The sequence below is a fragment of the Anabrus simplex genome, chromosome 1 (assembly GCF_040414725.1).
Source record: "Anabrus simplex isolate iqAnaSimp1 chromosome 1, ASM4041472v1, whole genome shotgun sequence".
In the NCBI taxonomy this organism is placed as follows: Eukaryota; Metazoa; Arthropoda; class Insecta; order Orthoptera; family Tettigoniidae; genus Anabrus; species Anabrus simplex.
In genome coordinates, this window is record NC_090265.1 from 535,269,577 (window position 1) to 535,287,319 (window position 17,743).

The following is a 17,743-nucleotide window of genomic DNA, read 5'->3' on the forward strand; positions in this document are numbered from 1 at the left end:
TGTCTTCCATGAGTTAGGTGGTCCAGCTATCCAAGCTAAGACTATGTTAGAATCAGTCCAATAAAATTCACGTTCTGCTCTGTCTTTGATAGCAGTTCTCACTTTCTTCATTAGCCTAGCTAGGAGTAAGGCACCACAAAGCTCAAGACGTGGCAAGGATACTTTTCTCAGTGGTGCTATTCGAGATTTTGCAGTTAACAATGAAACAATTGCGTTTCCTTTGGTGTACACACATCGCAAGTAAATGCAAGCACCATAGGCTTGCTCTGAAGCATCTGAAAATCCATGAAGCTCTGTATGGGTGCTATTACTACTTCCGAGAACATAACGAGGAATGTGTATATCATTAAGAGATGAAAGTGTGTTGTGTATTTGCTGCCACTGTTCTTGGAGCTCATCGCATAATGTTTCATCCCAATTTACTCGTAATTCCCACAAATGTTGAAGAATTATCTTGCATCTGACTATGACAGGACCTAGTAAGCCAAGTGGGTCATATATTGCGCCTATACTGGCCAGTATTTTCCGTTTTGTCCAAGTTGGTTTTTTTTTTGTGTGCTTAGAGGCGACAAATTGGATTTGATCACTCGATGGGTGCCATAACAAACCAAGGGTTTTTATGGGTTCTTCTTTACTGTCAAGACTCCATGGAAGTCTAGTTTCTTGAAATTCCTTAGGGATGGCTTCAATGATCTTGGGGTGGTTGGCACACCATTTTCTAAGTGTGAAACCCCCACTGTGAAGCAATCTCACCAACTCCTTTTGCAGCTCAATTGCGTTTTGAATTGTGTCCACTCCTGTAAGTAGGTCGTCCACGTAAAAGTCTCTCTTCAGGATTTCTGCAGCCCGAGAATATACTTCTTGTTCGTCACGAGCCAGCTGCACAAGACAACGGGTTGCCAGAAAAGGTGCTGCTGCAGTACCGTATGTCACGGTGTTCAATTTATAGATTTTGATAGGTTCTTGATATGAGCTTCTCCAAATTATTCTTTGCAGATCTTGATCTTCTGGATTCACCTTTATTCCTCTGTACATTTTTTCAATGTCTGCAGTGAGAGCATATCTATGCATTCTAAATCTTAAAATAATGGAAAACAGGTCTTCTTGTACTGTTGGGCCCACCATCAGAATATCATTTAATGAGAGGGTAGTAGTAGATTTAGCTGACGCATTGAATACTACACGAAGTTTTGTGGTGGTACTATCTTCCTTGATAACAGCGTGATGTGGCATGTAGTAGGATGATTGACTCGGCCAAATTTCTTCAATGGGTTCCATGTGACCTAATGCAGCATATTCATCCATGAACTCAACATAGGATTTCCTCATGGATGATTGGGGCTTCAGTCTCCTTTCCATATTTTTGAAACAACGCATGGCATTGTTGAAGGAATCTCCAAGTTGCTCTGGCTGGCTTCGAAAAGGCAATTTAACCGTATATCTTCCCGTTTCATCTCGAGTTGTGTGTTTCATAAAATGTTCTTCACAAAGTTTCTCCTCCTGAGAGAGTGGAAGGCCTTGAAACTCTTCTTGTTGCCAGAAACGTTCCACCTTAGTATGAAGAGAGTCATGAGTTGCTACACAACTTATGGCAGCAGACTTTTTCTGACTCATGTTTGTTGTAGGTATGCAACCTGCCAGCACCCAACCAAATACAGTATTCTGGATGGTAGGATGTCCTTCTTGGGTGAATTGGCCTGGACGCAAAACTTCAAGAAATACGCTCGCTCCTAGCAGTAGGTCTATTTCTCCTGGTTCGTTGAATCTTGGATCTGCCAAGCTAATTTCAGAAGGTAAATGCCAATCTGTACAGTCGATGTGAGAAGAAGGAAGCTGTCCAGTAATTGTGGGCAAAACTGAACAAACAATATGACGGCTGTAATCATATATCCTAGATGAAATGTGAATTTGGCAAATGTGTGATGACTCTATAGCTCTGGAGTTGCTAATTCCTTGAATAGGAACGTGGAGTTGACCGAGAGCTAATCCTAATTTATCAGCAAGCTTTTTCGACATGAAGTTCATCTGTGAGGCACTATCCAGAAGAGTGCGACAGTCATGAGTGTGACCTTGGCTGTCGGTAACCCTAATGATTGCAGTTGATAGCAACACTTCACAGGTGTGGTATTTTTCCTTTAAAGAACAATATGATTGTTGTTGGGAAATGTTACCGGTATCGTTGTGTAGTAATGTATGATGCTTTTTGTTGCACAGTTTGCAGTTTCGAGAGGAACAGTGGCTGGTTTGATGACCACTCTTCAAGCAATTGTAACAAAGCTTATGCCGTTTTACATACTCTAATTTGTCATTAATTCCCATATCCCTAAATTTTAAGCACTGGAATAAGACATGAGGAGCGTCACAGAGGTTACACGTTGATGATGTGGTCACAAAGGCTTGCCCTACACTTTCCTTCTTACTACTGCTGTATCTGGTTCCTTGGGATTGTCTTTCATTCATTAGTTTATTAGTGCTGACTAGCTCTAAAGTTTGACAACTACTTTCAAGGAATGATATTAGTTTTTTTCAAGCTAGGATATGGTTGGCCTGAGGTTTTGACCTCCCATTGTTTTCTAAGACTAATACTGATTCGTTCTAAAATGTAATGCGACATTATAATTTCATGTAAAGGGGTTTGCACTTTCATTACTTCAATGGCACTTAAATTACTGCACGTTTGATTTATTAATGCCCTCAGCTCCTTTGGATGATCACTCTTGGCAGAGGGCAACGATAACAACTGTCTAACATGCATATCCAGAATCAACCTAGGATTGTTGTATCGGTTACAGATCAATTCCCATGCTAATTTGAAGTTATTCTGTGTAACTGGTAAATTCTCTATCAACTTATGTGGCTCATCTGATAAGCACGACAGTAAATAGTGGTACCTCTGAATATCTGTCAGGGCATCGTTATCAATTACTAAACTTTTAAACGTATCATGGAAATGCATGAATTCTGACAGTGGCCCATTAAATTTAGGAAGTGAAATGGCAGGCAGTTTCAGATCACTATTATTGCTATGGCTTATATCACTACTTTCACTAATAGATGACAACGGTTTAACCTCTAATAACGTTTCCATCTTTGACTGCAACTGGAAATAGAATTCTTCAAATCCCTCTCGATCTAAATCATGAGGTTCATTGGGGTCATTAACTTCTAATTGTGTCTGAATCTCGTTGTATTCCTCTATACTAGTCTGTAAGTGTTTCTGTCTTACTTTTATATCGTTAAGATTAGAGCCCACAGAGAAATTATTAACAAATGTAGCTATTCTAGTTACGCGGGCTTTGATGGTAGCTCGTCTTTTTATAAGAGCTCTCTTCTGAGCTTCTTCCATAGTAGAAAGGAAGGAGTACTGAGAAACAAGGAATAAACCAGATTAACTCACGTAGGTATTTAGTGCTAATACAACAGCTTTGGATGTCCGACACAGATGGCTCTGCGTAGGCTCGTTCAGAAGTTTTCTCGTATAGTTCTATAGTATTCTTTGGTTAATGGGTCCACTCCGCACTAGGGGTCATTGATTGTATCCAGAGAATATATTGAGATGAATGATTGTATCACAGGCTGACGTCACACAATGATTCAGTCTCTCGAAGATGCATTGCACACACGCATCACGAAAGAATTAGTGGTTTATCAATAAGCACTCGCAAATATTGATACTTACAGTCTATAGCAAATAATACTACCCACATACCGTACAAAATTATCTCCGAACTCCAAGTTCTAACCAAATTCCGGAACAATCCGGCCTTTCGAGGACCAAAAAATGTTTTGTGCAGAGCTGTGTTTATTTTCACATAAAAAAAATAAGAATAACAAGATGCAAATAGAATAAATAACAATCCAAAGAACACGTATCAGTCTCAGATCGCGTCACCAACAGTATCATTTGTTTAGTTTTATTCCTAATTTTTTTTTTAAATTTACAGTTTGGTCACAAGTACATTTGTAGCGTCAAAAAAGAGCATCACGCTGAGATATCATGTTTTTAACCTCAGAGGTTAGCCATGGATTAGGTTTCCAGGACACTCTAATATGTCTCTTCAGAGCATGTTTGTTATATAGGCTATTATTAATGAATTAAATTTATTCTTGTGTCAATATCATCTGGATTTCAAATGTCATGCCACGGAAGGCTGTAGGCATCATATCTTAACTGATTCATGTTGATGTCTTTCAAATTCCTGCATGCTACATATCCAGGTTTATATTTTGGAATACGAATCGAGCAAGCAAGGAATATAAGGTCATGGGTGGACACGGCCTGTACTGAAATTTGTCCATGAGTTACAACTTTCTGAGGGTTATTAGTCACTTTAAGATCAATTAAGGTGTGTGAAATATATTTAGCAGCATATACAGGGTTAGTCGGGTGAGAGGGAAGGATCGTCATATCACATGACGAAAACAAGCCTTCTAATCTCTTAGTGTTAAAGTCCCTTAAGATGTTCATACGCTGGTAGTAAATTAAGGAGATGCGTCTCAAATTCGACGATATGAGATATTTTAGGGGGTCAATAAACTACTCCAATAAGTATTTTCTGTCCACTCATAATTACTTCAACAAATATGAATTCCGTCCTCGGTATCTCACCGGTCGATGAGGTGCAAATAACACTGCTCTTGAGGTTGTCTCTACAATAAAGAGTGAGACCTCCACCCTCTTGTTTGTACGATCATGGCGATGTAGATTATAGCCGTCAAGGTGAACCATACTATTTGGAACTGAGGGAGATGACCAACTTTCACTGATACCTATCACATGGACGCAATTTTCATGAAATATACCCTTAATTTAGTCCAAGTGTGCGAGTAAGCCTAGGCTGTTCAAATTACAACACTGTAGAGCGTGAGGATACAGTGAAAGTTCTTGTTTCAGAAGGCTACTGGCATCAACGGGCTGGGATGGAGTGCTATTGTTAGAGCTATGGTTACTGTCAGAGGGTGGTCCCGTAATTAGCTGGCTAACGGATATGCTTGAACTAAGACAGAAATCTTACCTGGATATCCTGATGAAGTGGACTGCTGACTGAAAAAAAAAAACACACACACACACACACACACACACACACAGACTATACCTAATAAACACAACAATATTGTAAGGCACATCACAACGGTTTCTTCACTCCGATAATCCACCTAATCGCCTCAAGTGTGAATTCAGTTCACAAGGTGAATTCATCTGCAGCTTCTTTCCATCGTCGAGATGAACAGTAAAATGCGGCCATCCTAGGTTGAAACCCAGCGCATACCCCAGAAGTCCCGTGCTTTATTTAGTATTTCCTTCCATGTGGACATGAGGGATTCCATGATGAGCAGCTTTGTAACTTTCAGAGCTCGCTTAGCAAGCCAGATGCGGTCTCGTTCATGGTACCTGAGGAATTTAATTATAATAGGTCTATTCCCCGCAGACACCACTTCGGCCGCTGTCCTCTTTATACGGCCCAGTCTGCAACACCAATCTATGCTGTCCATAGAAAATTGAATGTTCAGCTTACTTTTCAAGGTTTCTAAGACCACAGCATAGGTATCCTCACTGGGTGTTTCACTTACGCTGTGAAGTAGGAGGCAGATCATTCTACTGTATTGTTCTGCCTCGTCAAGCTGAATATTCTGCCGATCTAGATGTTCTTGTAGCTGGCCTACCTCCTTCTTCATGTCGCTTAACTCCACAGATATAATTTCTCGGAAGTCCTGGAAGTCTGATGCAAAGCCGGTTAGAGTGTCGCTGGGATTGGCAGCACTTGCCGCACCAGCAGTTATGGCTTGCTCCAAGCAAACTTGGAAATCGGACATCCGGTTTTCAAACTTCGTCAGACGTTCATTCACGGCCTTCAGCGTCATATCACTTCACTACTGCTCAATTTGACAATTAAAATGATAACAATAATGCTATTTGTTTTACGTCCCACTAACTACTCTTTTACGGTTTTCGGAGACGCCGAGGTGCCGGAATTTAGTCCCGCGGGAGTTCTTTTACGTGCCAATAAATCTACCGACACGAGGCTGACGTATTTGAGCACCTTCAAATACCACCGGACTGAGCCAGGATCGAACCTGCCAAGTTGGGGTCAGAGGGCCAGCGCCTCAACCGTCTGAGCCACTCAGCCCGGCAATTAAAATGATACACTGGCACACCCTTGTAATATAATACAATGGTTTACTTGCTGATATGGCAGGTGAATTGCGGAGCTCGTTTACTCGTGCTGTGTAGCGCGCGCCATCTTTCTGCACATACAAATTTCTGAACATGATTGAAAAGAAAGACACATACTGCAGTTTCTTATTATGCCAATTTAATATCAAATGTATCTACGTTGATCTGAAATGTTTCTTTGCCAGCGGTGAAAAAATTACAAACATATTGAATATAAAATTCGAGTTAGGACATGATAGCCCATGCAATGAAGACTTTGCATTTGGCATAAACTTCCATTATATTAACATTTTCACACTCAATTAATTTTTAACATTTTTTATCAACGCATCAAATGCACCCTGAAATTTTGTGCATAACTCTATATTTACCAATTTTAAACCAAAAACGTTCTGATTTACGGATATTTGGCAAACCCACTACATTAAAGTAGGACATAGGAGAAGGAAAGAGATGAATTATCCCATTACTGCTATACTGTATTTTAAGCTCCAAACACTCTATAAACATGAAACATTTATTCCTTCCAAAGTATTCATTCTACCATGTCCCCACAGAACAAAGAAAGTATCCTTTCCCTGCACCCCTCGCAGACAAGCATGTTAAAAAACTGCAAACAGAACCAACTAAACTGGATTCGGTCCAACACTAGCACTGCAGAGGCTGGTCAGATAAGTACAGGAAACTACTGAAGTGTTAACAGCTGACCTCTATTCATAATTTCTCTCACTTTTTCATAATATCACATTTCACAATCATTTACAATCGTTTATGCAATGTAAAAAATATTGTATATATGCATGGTTAAGGTTAATTTGATAGAATATGAGGATGTTCTTGTAGAACAAAACTTGTCATTCCACTTATAATTGTCCATTTTGTACAAGAATGCTACAGTATTCTAAGTGTTATATTTTGTGTTTTGAGAGACTGAAAATCTTTATAAGTTCTATTTCTCAGTATTGATGACAGGTTCTAAATTTCAAACCCAATAGTCTCCAAGATCACCACAACTCACTTTTCATGAGGGTCACATAGTATGGGAAAAAGTGAGAATTAATCCTCAGGTGTGGTCCTGATAGTATGAAAAGGATTGGGGTATGAACAATTACAGTAATGGCATTTCTTATGCAGCCAGTCCCTGTGACAAAGGGTGAGAATGTATTGTTTGTAGGGTTCCTTCAGAAGGCTTGGTGGACTGATATAAGTAATAGCATCTTCTGCCTCTGTGGGGAAAATAACAAGGAAACCAATTCACTTCTCATTTCCTTAGTATGCGTATTTAGTGATGCTCAAGGACAAGCCATGGTGGAAGGGATCCAACCAGCCTTTGGACTATGGAGTCAACATATACATATACATATATGAACAAGAACAAAACAAGTGAAATTAACATTTTATTGTAAAATAGTACAGATTTTGAACATAACATATAAGCCACAACAATAATAAGGTCTTTATAGCTACAAGTTGTAACTGAAAGCTTCTCTTAAAGTCACTGTACAGATTAAACAATATCTTTATAACTAGCTCCAAACAACTGATAAAAAGCTGAAACATTCAAACACAATAATAGGTGGTGCTGATTTTTAAAATAATCCCCCATTTATAACTTCATAATAGAAGCTTTCTTAATACACTGTTTGTTCATGAGTATTATCCAAACAGTGAGCACTTACATTTTGTTTGATTATGGCTGGCATTAAAAATTAGGGACATGAAGAATCTAATGTTAAGATGTTAATTTGCACCTTACACACAAATATTCAGCAATAAGGCAAGATATTTGTTCTTTAAAAGAAAAGGACAAAAATATGCTTTATATTACTGCCTTTGCACAAACATTCAAGCCAGACAAGGGAGATTATTTCTCTTAGCAGAAATGGTACTACAGGTCAAAATATGAGAAATGAATGCATTGCATGATGATGTGCATTTCTGGCTAAAAAATTCTCAGAAAAAATATCAACACACCTTTTCTTGTTTCTTGTTTTTGTCAATGGCCTACAAAGATTTGTGTGGTAAAAACAAACAAAAATCAAAATCTATAAAGTTACGAATTTTGTGCCATATTTCCCTTTTATAAGCATAATTTGCTTCCATATTAGAATATACTTATCCCCTTCCGAACTATCAATGAAATGTGAATTACTTTCAGTTTCATAACAAAAAATCAGTTCAGAAAATTTTATAAAGCTATAACCATGGCCTAGAATTCTCACCATTTTACTCTGTGTGTAACAACCAGGTGTATGTCCAGAATACAGAAGAAAAATACCTTCTGGAATGTAGTTAACTGAACAGAGGATTTTAAAGGCATGAATACAGAAATGAAACCGTACTGAGAGCCAAAAGTAAAGTATTTGGTTTAGAGAAATAGTAGGACGATTTATGACACTTAGAATTGCTCAGGCAGAATGAAATATTATCCAATTCACAAAGCATCATTCAAAACTGACATAGGCAAATGCCAGGATCCAGCCCTCAAAGGCAGCTGATGACATATGAAAAATAGTTGAGCTCTTCTTCTTTCCATTTCTTCTTATATAAACAGATTATTTTACATCTTGTGGATTTGCATACTTCAGAGACACAACTACTGAATATGTTCCCTCAGTTTCCTACTGATTAGAGTATACTGCCAGACTAAGCTACCTGGCCAGTTACTATGTGGGACTAAGATGAAAATGATTATTATATTGACTGACTGCAGTCTACTGCATGTCTTGACAAGCTGCAGTTGCCTACTTCTCCTGTTTTATAAGATGTTCCTTTTTCATCCTTCATCCCCAGCATTGGTTGGATGATCACTGCCAGTTTGATGATGTGATGAACTAGGCAGCTCAGCAGATGAATTCTCAGGTTGGTCCACAATAACCTAAAATGGAGAACAATTAAAATTAAATGTACTGAACTACAAATTCTAAATAATAAAAAGGTATATCTACTTAGTTGACACATATTAACCCCTGCAAGAGAACCGAGCTAAATACAGGTAATATCTTGTATGACCTTGATTGCTGAATGTGAATCTTTTAAGCTGACACACCGGTCTCAGGTGTGGCATTAAGTCATAGCCGACACTACACCCAGAGCTCCACAATTTAAAAAATGCAACAGAATGCATGAAGTAAAGAAGATTCCTGGATAGTTACTTGATACATGCAACAGGATTATTTTACATTCCAACACAAAAGACTAAGCTCCGAGCATTCCTATCTTCAAACAGCCACAAAACCTTGGAAGAAAAGAATGATTTTTGGCACAACAAACTAGTTTGCAATCACACCGTCGCCCGCTTATATTCTTTATTAATCCTTTCTTTCTCTAAGCACCAGGATGTGCTGGGCAGTGGAAGACATGATCCCTGCCTTAGCACCCGAAATCGCCTGTGTACTTTCCAGCTAAGTCCTACCATCGCTCAGACAGTTATGTAACTACTACAATAAAACTTACCTTTAGCAGAACCTTTATGAAATGGAAAACTGTCCATATTGCAACATTTTCCTTATTCCATGAATTGTGGTTTAATATTCATGTAAGTTTACCGAATTTAGTGGAAGCTGTCTGATGTGGAAATGGACGGAAATTTTGCTACTATAATGGGAAAAAATGTAAATTTCCTTCATAACACTTTCCAGTATATGTGTATTCTGAATGGATCCAAGATGGCCAAGATAGCATTTGGCCAGGAAATATCTGTCTCTGTGCTTGATGCTGTAATTTGGATCATAGAAGCAATGAAAGCAATGTTGCCAAATATGGTATGTCAATGCTTTCACAAAGCCAAGTTTGTCTCACACCCTGATTAAGAGACCATAATATCAGCTTGAATGGAGAATCCCACCTTCCAATACTTATTTGTTTTTTATTGCTAGTCTATGTATTTATGTAACATAATCCAATTTAAAATCTAATTGCAATGTTAAAAAGTACATGTTTCATTCCTAATGTGGAAAATCTTCAGCTAAAAATAGATACAAAATTGGCATAAATGAAATAAAAAACACTTATGATGATGATGATAATGAGATAAAATGTTCCTTCATGTTGGGTAAAAACCTCAATAAGTCAATGTTCGAGTTTGAGATTTATTGTTTTGTTCTGAAGTTTTAAGATGTTGAAGGGAGTCTGTAACGAAAGAAATGAAAATTTGTTTACTTCTTCCCTTACTGACTGAGTGTGCAAGTGTATGGCTATGAGAGGAGCATGAGGCGAAAGAGGGGAAACTCAGAGAAAAGTAGGGGAAATGTTGTGGGGAGTGAAGCTGACGGGAGGATAACGTACGAGATGTTTCTCCGGATCCTTTTTAATGGCCTTCCTAAATAAATCTAGGTTGGAAGCCTCTTCCAACAGTATATTTATATTATCAGTTATTTCATTTACATTCTGACTAGGATTCTGTTTTTGATCAATCTCAATATAAATGTTTTCTAACATAATCATCAATTTACCCTTATTTAAATTTCGCAAAATGGCTAAGTCTCTTTCTGTTGCAGTAAAACTATGATTATATTCAGTCATGTGTAAGCTCATGGCCGAATATCTCTTGTATTTTTCGGCAGTTCCTGGTAGGAAATTTCTTCCTGTTTGCCCAATATGAGAAATTTCACAGTCTACACTCTTGAGTTTATATATCCCCGAATTTAAAAATCTATTATTACTTGCAACACTTTGGTGATTAAATATTAGATGTTGGTTATTATTACTGGTACGAAAGGCTGTATTGAAAAGTCTCTTGAAGATGTTATTGATCTGATAAATATTTCCGTTATTATAGGTGAAGAAGGCCAAGTTTTCTTTTTATGCTCTCTTTTCAGCTGCGTTTGAGGTTTACTTTTTATTTTGTTTATTAATCTATCAATGTATTGTTTTGTATAACCGTTACTTATCATCACTATTTTGTAATAAGGTTAATTTCTTTCTGAAAACTGTTCTTGGACAAGGGGATATTAAAGGATCCATTCAACATGCTTAGAAAAGAACTTTTAAGTGCTTCAGGGTGGTGTGAATCTTTCTGTATAGTTGGTTTTCTGAAAATCGAAAAGGATAGGTTTTCTTCTTTTCTTTTGATAGTTATATCCAGAAAATTTAGTATATTATTTTTCGGAGTTTCTAATGTAAATTTTATGGAAGGGTCTAAACTATTCATTTGGTCTATTGAACTGGCATTACTAGCCAATGGCAGTAGCCATGTTGAAACACCGGATTCCGTGAGATCTCTGAAGTTAAGCAGCATTGGGCGTGGTGAAGATTTGGATGGGTTGCCACGTGTTGTTGGTGGGGGTTAAGGGAATGGAGGACCGGAAAGGAACTGGCCTCACCCTACTGTACGTAAACTCCGGCTCAAGCACATCTCTGCGGAGGTTCGGACCTGTCTTCAGGCAGAATACACCCTTACCCTTACTATTAATTTGCTCATCCAAAATTACAAAGATGTCATCAACAAACCCTAGCCAGACGACAATGCCTTTTTCATCGTTCAAAATTTTGTGTTTCTCTGAAAAATCCATGTAAATTTCAGCTAAGATACCCGATGCTGGGGCTCTCATCGGGAGATCTCTATGTTGGTACACTGTGTCAACGAAGGAAAAATAATTGTTGTTGAGTGTAAATTCCAAAAGTAGCATGAATTATTCTTCAATTTCACGTTTACTAAGTTTTTTGTGTATCCTTAAGTTGTTCTTGATTGTATCAAGGGTCTCTTTTGTTGGGATGCTGGAATACATATTGGTAACGTCAAATAAATTCAAGGTGAAAGATGGTTTCAATTTTATGTTCTTCGTAGGTTTGCAAAATTCAATTGCATTTGTAATTGTAGTTCTACTTTGAAAGGTGTAGTGCTTTTTTAAAAAATTATGAATAAATTTAGAGATTTTATAAGTAGGACTGTTTTTGAAATTAATAATCGGACTTATGGGTGTGTCGGGTTTGTGTATTTTGGGTAAAGCTCTTGCTAAAGGTAGTCTTGGGTTCATACTAATTAAACCAGAGATTTACTTATCATTAAGGATGAAATTAATGTTCTTAAGTAACTGTTTCAATTTCCTTTGGATAGAATTGGTACGGACTTTTTAAATTTTAGTAAAGGTGTTACTTGAAAAGAATGCTAGGGTTTTTCTAGGTATTCTTTCTTGTACATGATGACTGACACATTACCTTTATCGACCTTTGTGATTATAAGATCGTTGTCATTTATTTATTGTTTTAAACCTTTGAGGTCTTCAGAAGGTAAATGGGACCTATTAACTCTCTCATCTTTAAATAGTTCTAGAAGTTTCTTTTTAACTCCATTAGGAATTTCCTCCAAACATCATATTTTAAAATTTTACATTTTAAGTCTATCCTCAAGACACTATGAGTACATACTTCTCCAGCCTCGAAAGAAAGAGGATCCCTTACGACAGATTTTATCTCAAACTTGAACACTGACTTGTTGAGGTTTTAACCCAACCTGAAAGAACATTTTATATCATCATCATCATCATCATAAGCGTTTTTTATTTCGATGACAATGATGCTCATTGTTTAAAGGGGCCTAACATCTAGGTCATCGGCCCCTAATGGCACGAAATGAGAAGAAATTTAATGACAATTTAAGTCCGAAATCTTCCACTGACCAGAATTCAAAACGTAATGATGAAGAATTTAATTTAAAACAATCAGTGGATCCGACCCGCAATCCCCCACATTCCCAGAAACTAGCGTTAAACAATAGTAGTACTGACCAAGGGACTGCTTCTAAAGCACAGTCCTGAATCGATGATGCTTGTAGTCTAAAGGGGTCAAAAATCCAGGTCATCAGCCCCTCATAATGGTACGTAATGCTAGAAAAGTAGAACCATGATATTTGTCATGTTGTGGTACTAATCAAAAGTAGCGTAGACTCGTGGTATTCCACACATTATGATACTACTCACACACAATGTAATACACACATGTAATGCAGACCTATGGTGTTTCTCACATTGCGGCACCATTCACAGGCACCGCAAACCTATGGTGTTCCCCTCGTAAGTGTATTAATCACAGAGACTCTTACTATCTCGTGGTGTTCCTCACATAGTTGGTGCTAATCATAGGCAAGGCAGACCCATCGTGTTGCTCGCCCATGGTGTCGCTCATATAGTGGTACTAATCACAGGTACTGTAAAACTCACCCTGATTCACACACCGTTTTTACTAATCACAAACCTACTGTGTACCTAACATGGTGGGTACTACATGCAAGTAAAGGTGACCCATGGTGTTCCCCGCATGATAATTCTAATTACAAGTAGTCTCATGGTTCTAATACTCTTGTCCCTTGGTCGCCCCTTACGACAGGCAGGGAATACCATGGGTGCAATCTTCGCCTGCGTACCCCCACCCACATGGGGATGTGTGTTTGGTCTGCGAGAGCTATTTTATTTAGCTGAAGTCCGCTGGCAAGCCGGTTAGGACCCCCCGATCTGCCACCTAGGATGCGCCACATGCGAGTATCACATCTCCACCTGCTACACCAGTGTAGTAGGTTCATGGTGTTTTTAATTATTTTATTTCATTTATGCCAATTTTTGTATATTTTTTTTAGCTGAAGACATTCCACATTTGGAATGAAACGTACTTTTTAATATTGTAATCAGATTTTAAGCTGGATTATGTTACATAAATACATAGACTAGCAATAAAAAAACAAATAAGCATTGGAAGGCGGGATACTCCATTCAACCTAACCTTAGTTGAGTTTATGCCAATATGGGACAAAAAAATGACATTTGTAAGTTGAAACCATAATATGAGAAAATACTGATGTGTTACAACAAACTCTTGAACAGTGTAATTATGGTAATGTCAATTCAGAGCATTACTTGGCCAGTGATCTATATGTTGAGACAGAGGCGGCATTAGAAAATATCGAAGATTTCACCACACATCAGCATCAAGAAAAGAAAACCGAAATTAATGGTGATGATGACGAGAACGAAGATAATGAAGGAAATGGTTTATGTAACATGCCTTATCAGCCAGAAGGACATTGTCTTTTTCATTGGCGAAAAATTATGCGAAATTGTTTGAGACTAATGGCTATGGAAAAATGCCACAGGTAGTTGTTAGGTCCACCCTGTCAATATTTATTATAAACTTGTTACTTTACACCAGGGTCTCTCAGGATGCATGCGCCGTGCACTGCACGGGTGCAAGGTGCAGGAGATGACTCCACTAGGTTGACCAGAGTGCAAACCCCCACTCCACTTCCCTTACACCTGTCTCACCCGTTCGGCCTGTCTTCGCCTTCTCCACCTTCCCTGCTGATTCTCCCCTACTGTGAAATGTTTATATGCGGTGAGCGGTGACACTGCTGTATGGGTCAATGTTACCGGTGTTAAAACACTCTTCTTTCAATTTGGTTTGAGCAGACAACTTATCTCCTGTAGTTCTTCTTTTCCTTTAGCTTTGCAATGATACCAGTTATGCCTGCAACAAGGGACCGGCTGACAGCAATTTGAGAGCCTTCTTTAAATTACAATCAAAAATAGGCCTACTCGCACGCAATCTAGTTTCCGTACAAGTCAAAGCAGGAAAAAATACCTTTCACATATGCATGTGGAACCAAACATAGAAATAATCTTAGCTGCTTCTCGATGCAGCTTAGGAAAATCCTCCTTCGAAAAATTCTCGTAGAATTTGAACAAAGCTTTTGTATTGGAAAATAGATCTTTTTTATTAACTTATCACATAATTATTGTCCAACGGATTATGGATTTGGCTTTATCGTCATGACTGACAAAGAAAAACGAAAGTTCCCAGTTCGATTGAAATGGACTTTCGGAAGTCTTTGCTTTCTTTGAAACAGGTTGTTCGATTATTATGTTGTTGTCTTGCGCTTATCTATTTCACTGATAAACAAGCCGTATATCACCAAATGCTTCGTCGCTCTCAGCGCACTACACCATCCGAGTCAAGCCGAGTTGAGCCGAGGTGGAATGATGCACAGTGCATGGAGTCTCTGCGCCTCAATATGCACGCGTGAGATTTTGAGCATTTGAGAGGCCCTGGTTTACACAATTATTATTTGTACTTATTTTCAGAGATGGCCACTCTCTTCATCAGAGAATCTGACATCATAAACCAAAATTCCTCATATTCTAAGATACATTAACCTTACACTAAAACACAAATAGTTAAAAAACATGCATACACACTCTCACTTTCTCTAGAGTTTCCTTGATAATGCTTGTCTAAAATGCATTAACAGCTGTTTTGTTTGTCCTTAATGTTGAGGAAGCACTTTAAAAGTTACCACTTAAAATATATTTAAGTGAGTTGCCCCATGATACACTAGCGTCCAAAAGTTTTTGCTAGTTGCTTTACGTCACACCGACACAGAGGGGTCAAATCAAAATACGCTAAATTCATTTTCAGTAACCATAGTATTCATCCAATTACCAATTCTTTAAGGAAGCACGATGTAAAAATAGCCTATACAACAAATTTTAGTGAAAAATGGAAGGGTATGTATAGGTACTTTCAGGCAGAAACAGGTTCAAAGGAGGACATTCCAGGAATCATTAATGAACAAGGGGAATGTGTATGCGAGGATCTTCAAAAGGCAGAAGTATTCAGTCAGCAGTATGTAAAGATTGTTGGTTACAAAGGATAATGTCCAGATAGGGGATGTGAGTAATACTAAAGAAGAATTAAAATTTACCTATGATAACAATGACATTTACAGTAAGATACAAAAGTTGAAAACTAGAAAAGCAGCTGGAATTGATAAGATTTCTGGGGATATACTAAAGGCAATGGGTTGGGATATAGTACCATATTTGGAATACTTATTTGATTATTGTTTGGTTGAAGGAGCTATACCAAATGAATGAAGAGTTCTATAGTAGCCCTGTGTATAAAGGAAAGGGTGATAGACATAAAGCTGCAAATTACAGGCCAGTCAGTTTGACATGCATTGCATGCAAGCTTTGGGAAAGCATTCTTTCTGATTATATTAGACATGTTTGCAAAATTAATAACTGGTTTGACAGAAGGCAGTTTGGGTTTAGGAAAGGTTATTCCATTGAAGCTCAGCTTGTAGGATTTCAGCAAGATATAGCAGATATCCTGGATTCAGGAGGCCAAATGGACTGTATTGCTATTGACCTATCTAAGGCATTTGATAAGGTAGATCATGGAAGACTATTGGAAAAAATGAGTGCTATTGGACTAGAAAAAAGAGTGAATGAATGGGTGGCTATATTCTAGAAAATAGAACTCAAGAGAATTAGAGTAGGCTAAGCTTTATCTGACCCTGTAATAATTAAGAGGGGAATTCCTCAAGGCAGTATTATTGGACCTTTATGTTTTCTTATATATATCAACGATATGTGTAAAGAAGTGGAATCAGAGATAAGGCTTTTTGCAGATGATGTTATTTTGTACAGAGTAATAAATAAGTTACAAGATTGTGAGCGGCTGCAGGGTGACTTCGATAGTGTTGTGAGATGGACGGTGGGCAATGGTATGATGATAAATGGGGTTAAAAGTTAGGTTGTGAGTTTCACAAATAGGAAAAGTCATTTCAGTTTTAATTACTGTGTTGATGGGGTGAAAGGTCCTTTTGGGGATCATTGTAAATATCTAGGTGTTAATATAAGAGAAGACCTTCATTGGGGTAATCACATAAATATGATTGTTAATAAAGGGTACAGATCTCTGCACATGGTTATGAGGGTATTTAGGGGTTGTAGTAAGGATGTAAAGGAGAGGGCATATAAGTTTCTGGTAAGACCCCAACTAGAGTATGGTCCCAGTGTATGGGACCCTCACTAGGATTACTTGATTCAAGAACTGGAAAAAATCCAAAGAAAAGCAGCTTAATTTGTTCTGGGTGAGTTCTGACAAAAGAGTAGCGTTACAAAAATGTTGCAAAGTTTGGGCTGAGAAGACTTGGGAGAAAGGAGACGAGCTGCTCGATTAAGTGGTATGTAATATCTATATCATATCTATATCTATATCATATCTATATCTATATCATAAGTGGTATGTTCCGAGCTGTCAGTGGAGAGATGGCGTGGGAGGACATCAGTAGATAAATAAGTTTGAGTGGTGTCTTTAAAAATAGGAAAGATCACAATATGAAGATAAAGTTGGAATTCAAGAGGACAAATTGGAGCAAATATTCGTTTATAGGAAGGGGAGTTAGGGATTGGAATAACTTACCAAGGAAAATGTTCAATAATTTTCCAATTTCTTTGCGATCATTTAAGAAAAGGCTAGGAAAACAACCGATAGGGAATCTGCCACCTGGGCGACTGCCCTAAATGCAGATCAGTAGTGACTGATTGATTGATTGATTGATGCTTTGGCCTGGATTCCCATTGTACAATCTATAACCTTGAGATTCAAATGGATTTTCTATTAAATTTCTCATTTCTTGGAGCCCTACCAGAAGAATATTTTGCCTATTTCATCTGTGAAGTTCTTGAGCTTTCCGGTTTTCAGTACGGAGTTTATATTGTTCGTCACTATGTAGTTAAAATGCCTCCGTTTGATTCTATGTTTGTTTGGTTATATGTATGTATTTTTGAGTGT

The 17,743-nt window shown here is 38.0% G+C and overlaps 1 protein-coding gene across 3 annotated transcripts in view; it reads right to left on the reverse strand.

Annotated features, from left to right (window-relative positions):
- Positions 1 to 7,559: 7,559 nt before the first annotated feature.
- Positions 7,560 to 17,743, reverse strand: part of Tsc1 (tuberous sclerosis 1 protein hamartin) — a 442,531-nt gene continuing 432,347 nt past the window's right edge. For all 3 annotated transcript variants that reach the window (XM_067135484.2, XM_067135485.2, XM_067135482.2), the window contains one exon: positions 7,560 to 9,053. In XM_067135484.2, coding sequence (XP_066991585.2) covers positions 8,952 to 9,053 — 102 coding nt within the window. In that variant the 3' untranslated portion in view covers positions 7,560 to 8,951. The remainder of the gene's footprint in view (positions 9,054 to 17,743) is intronic.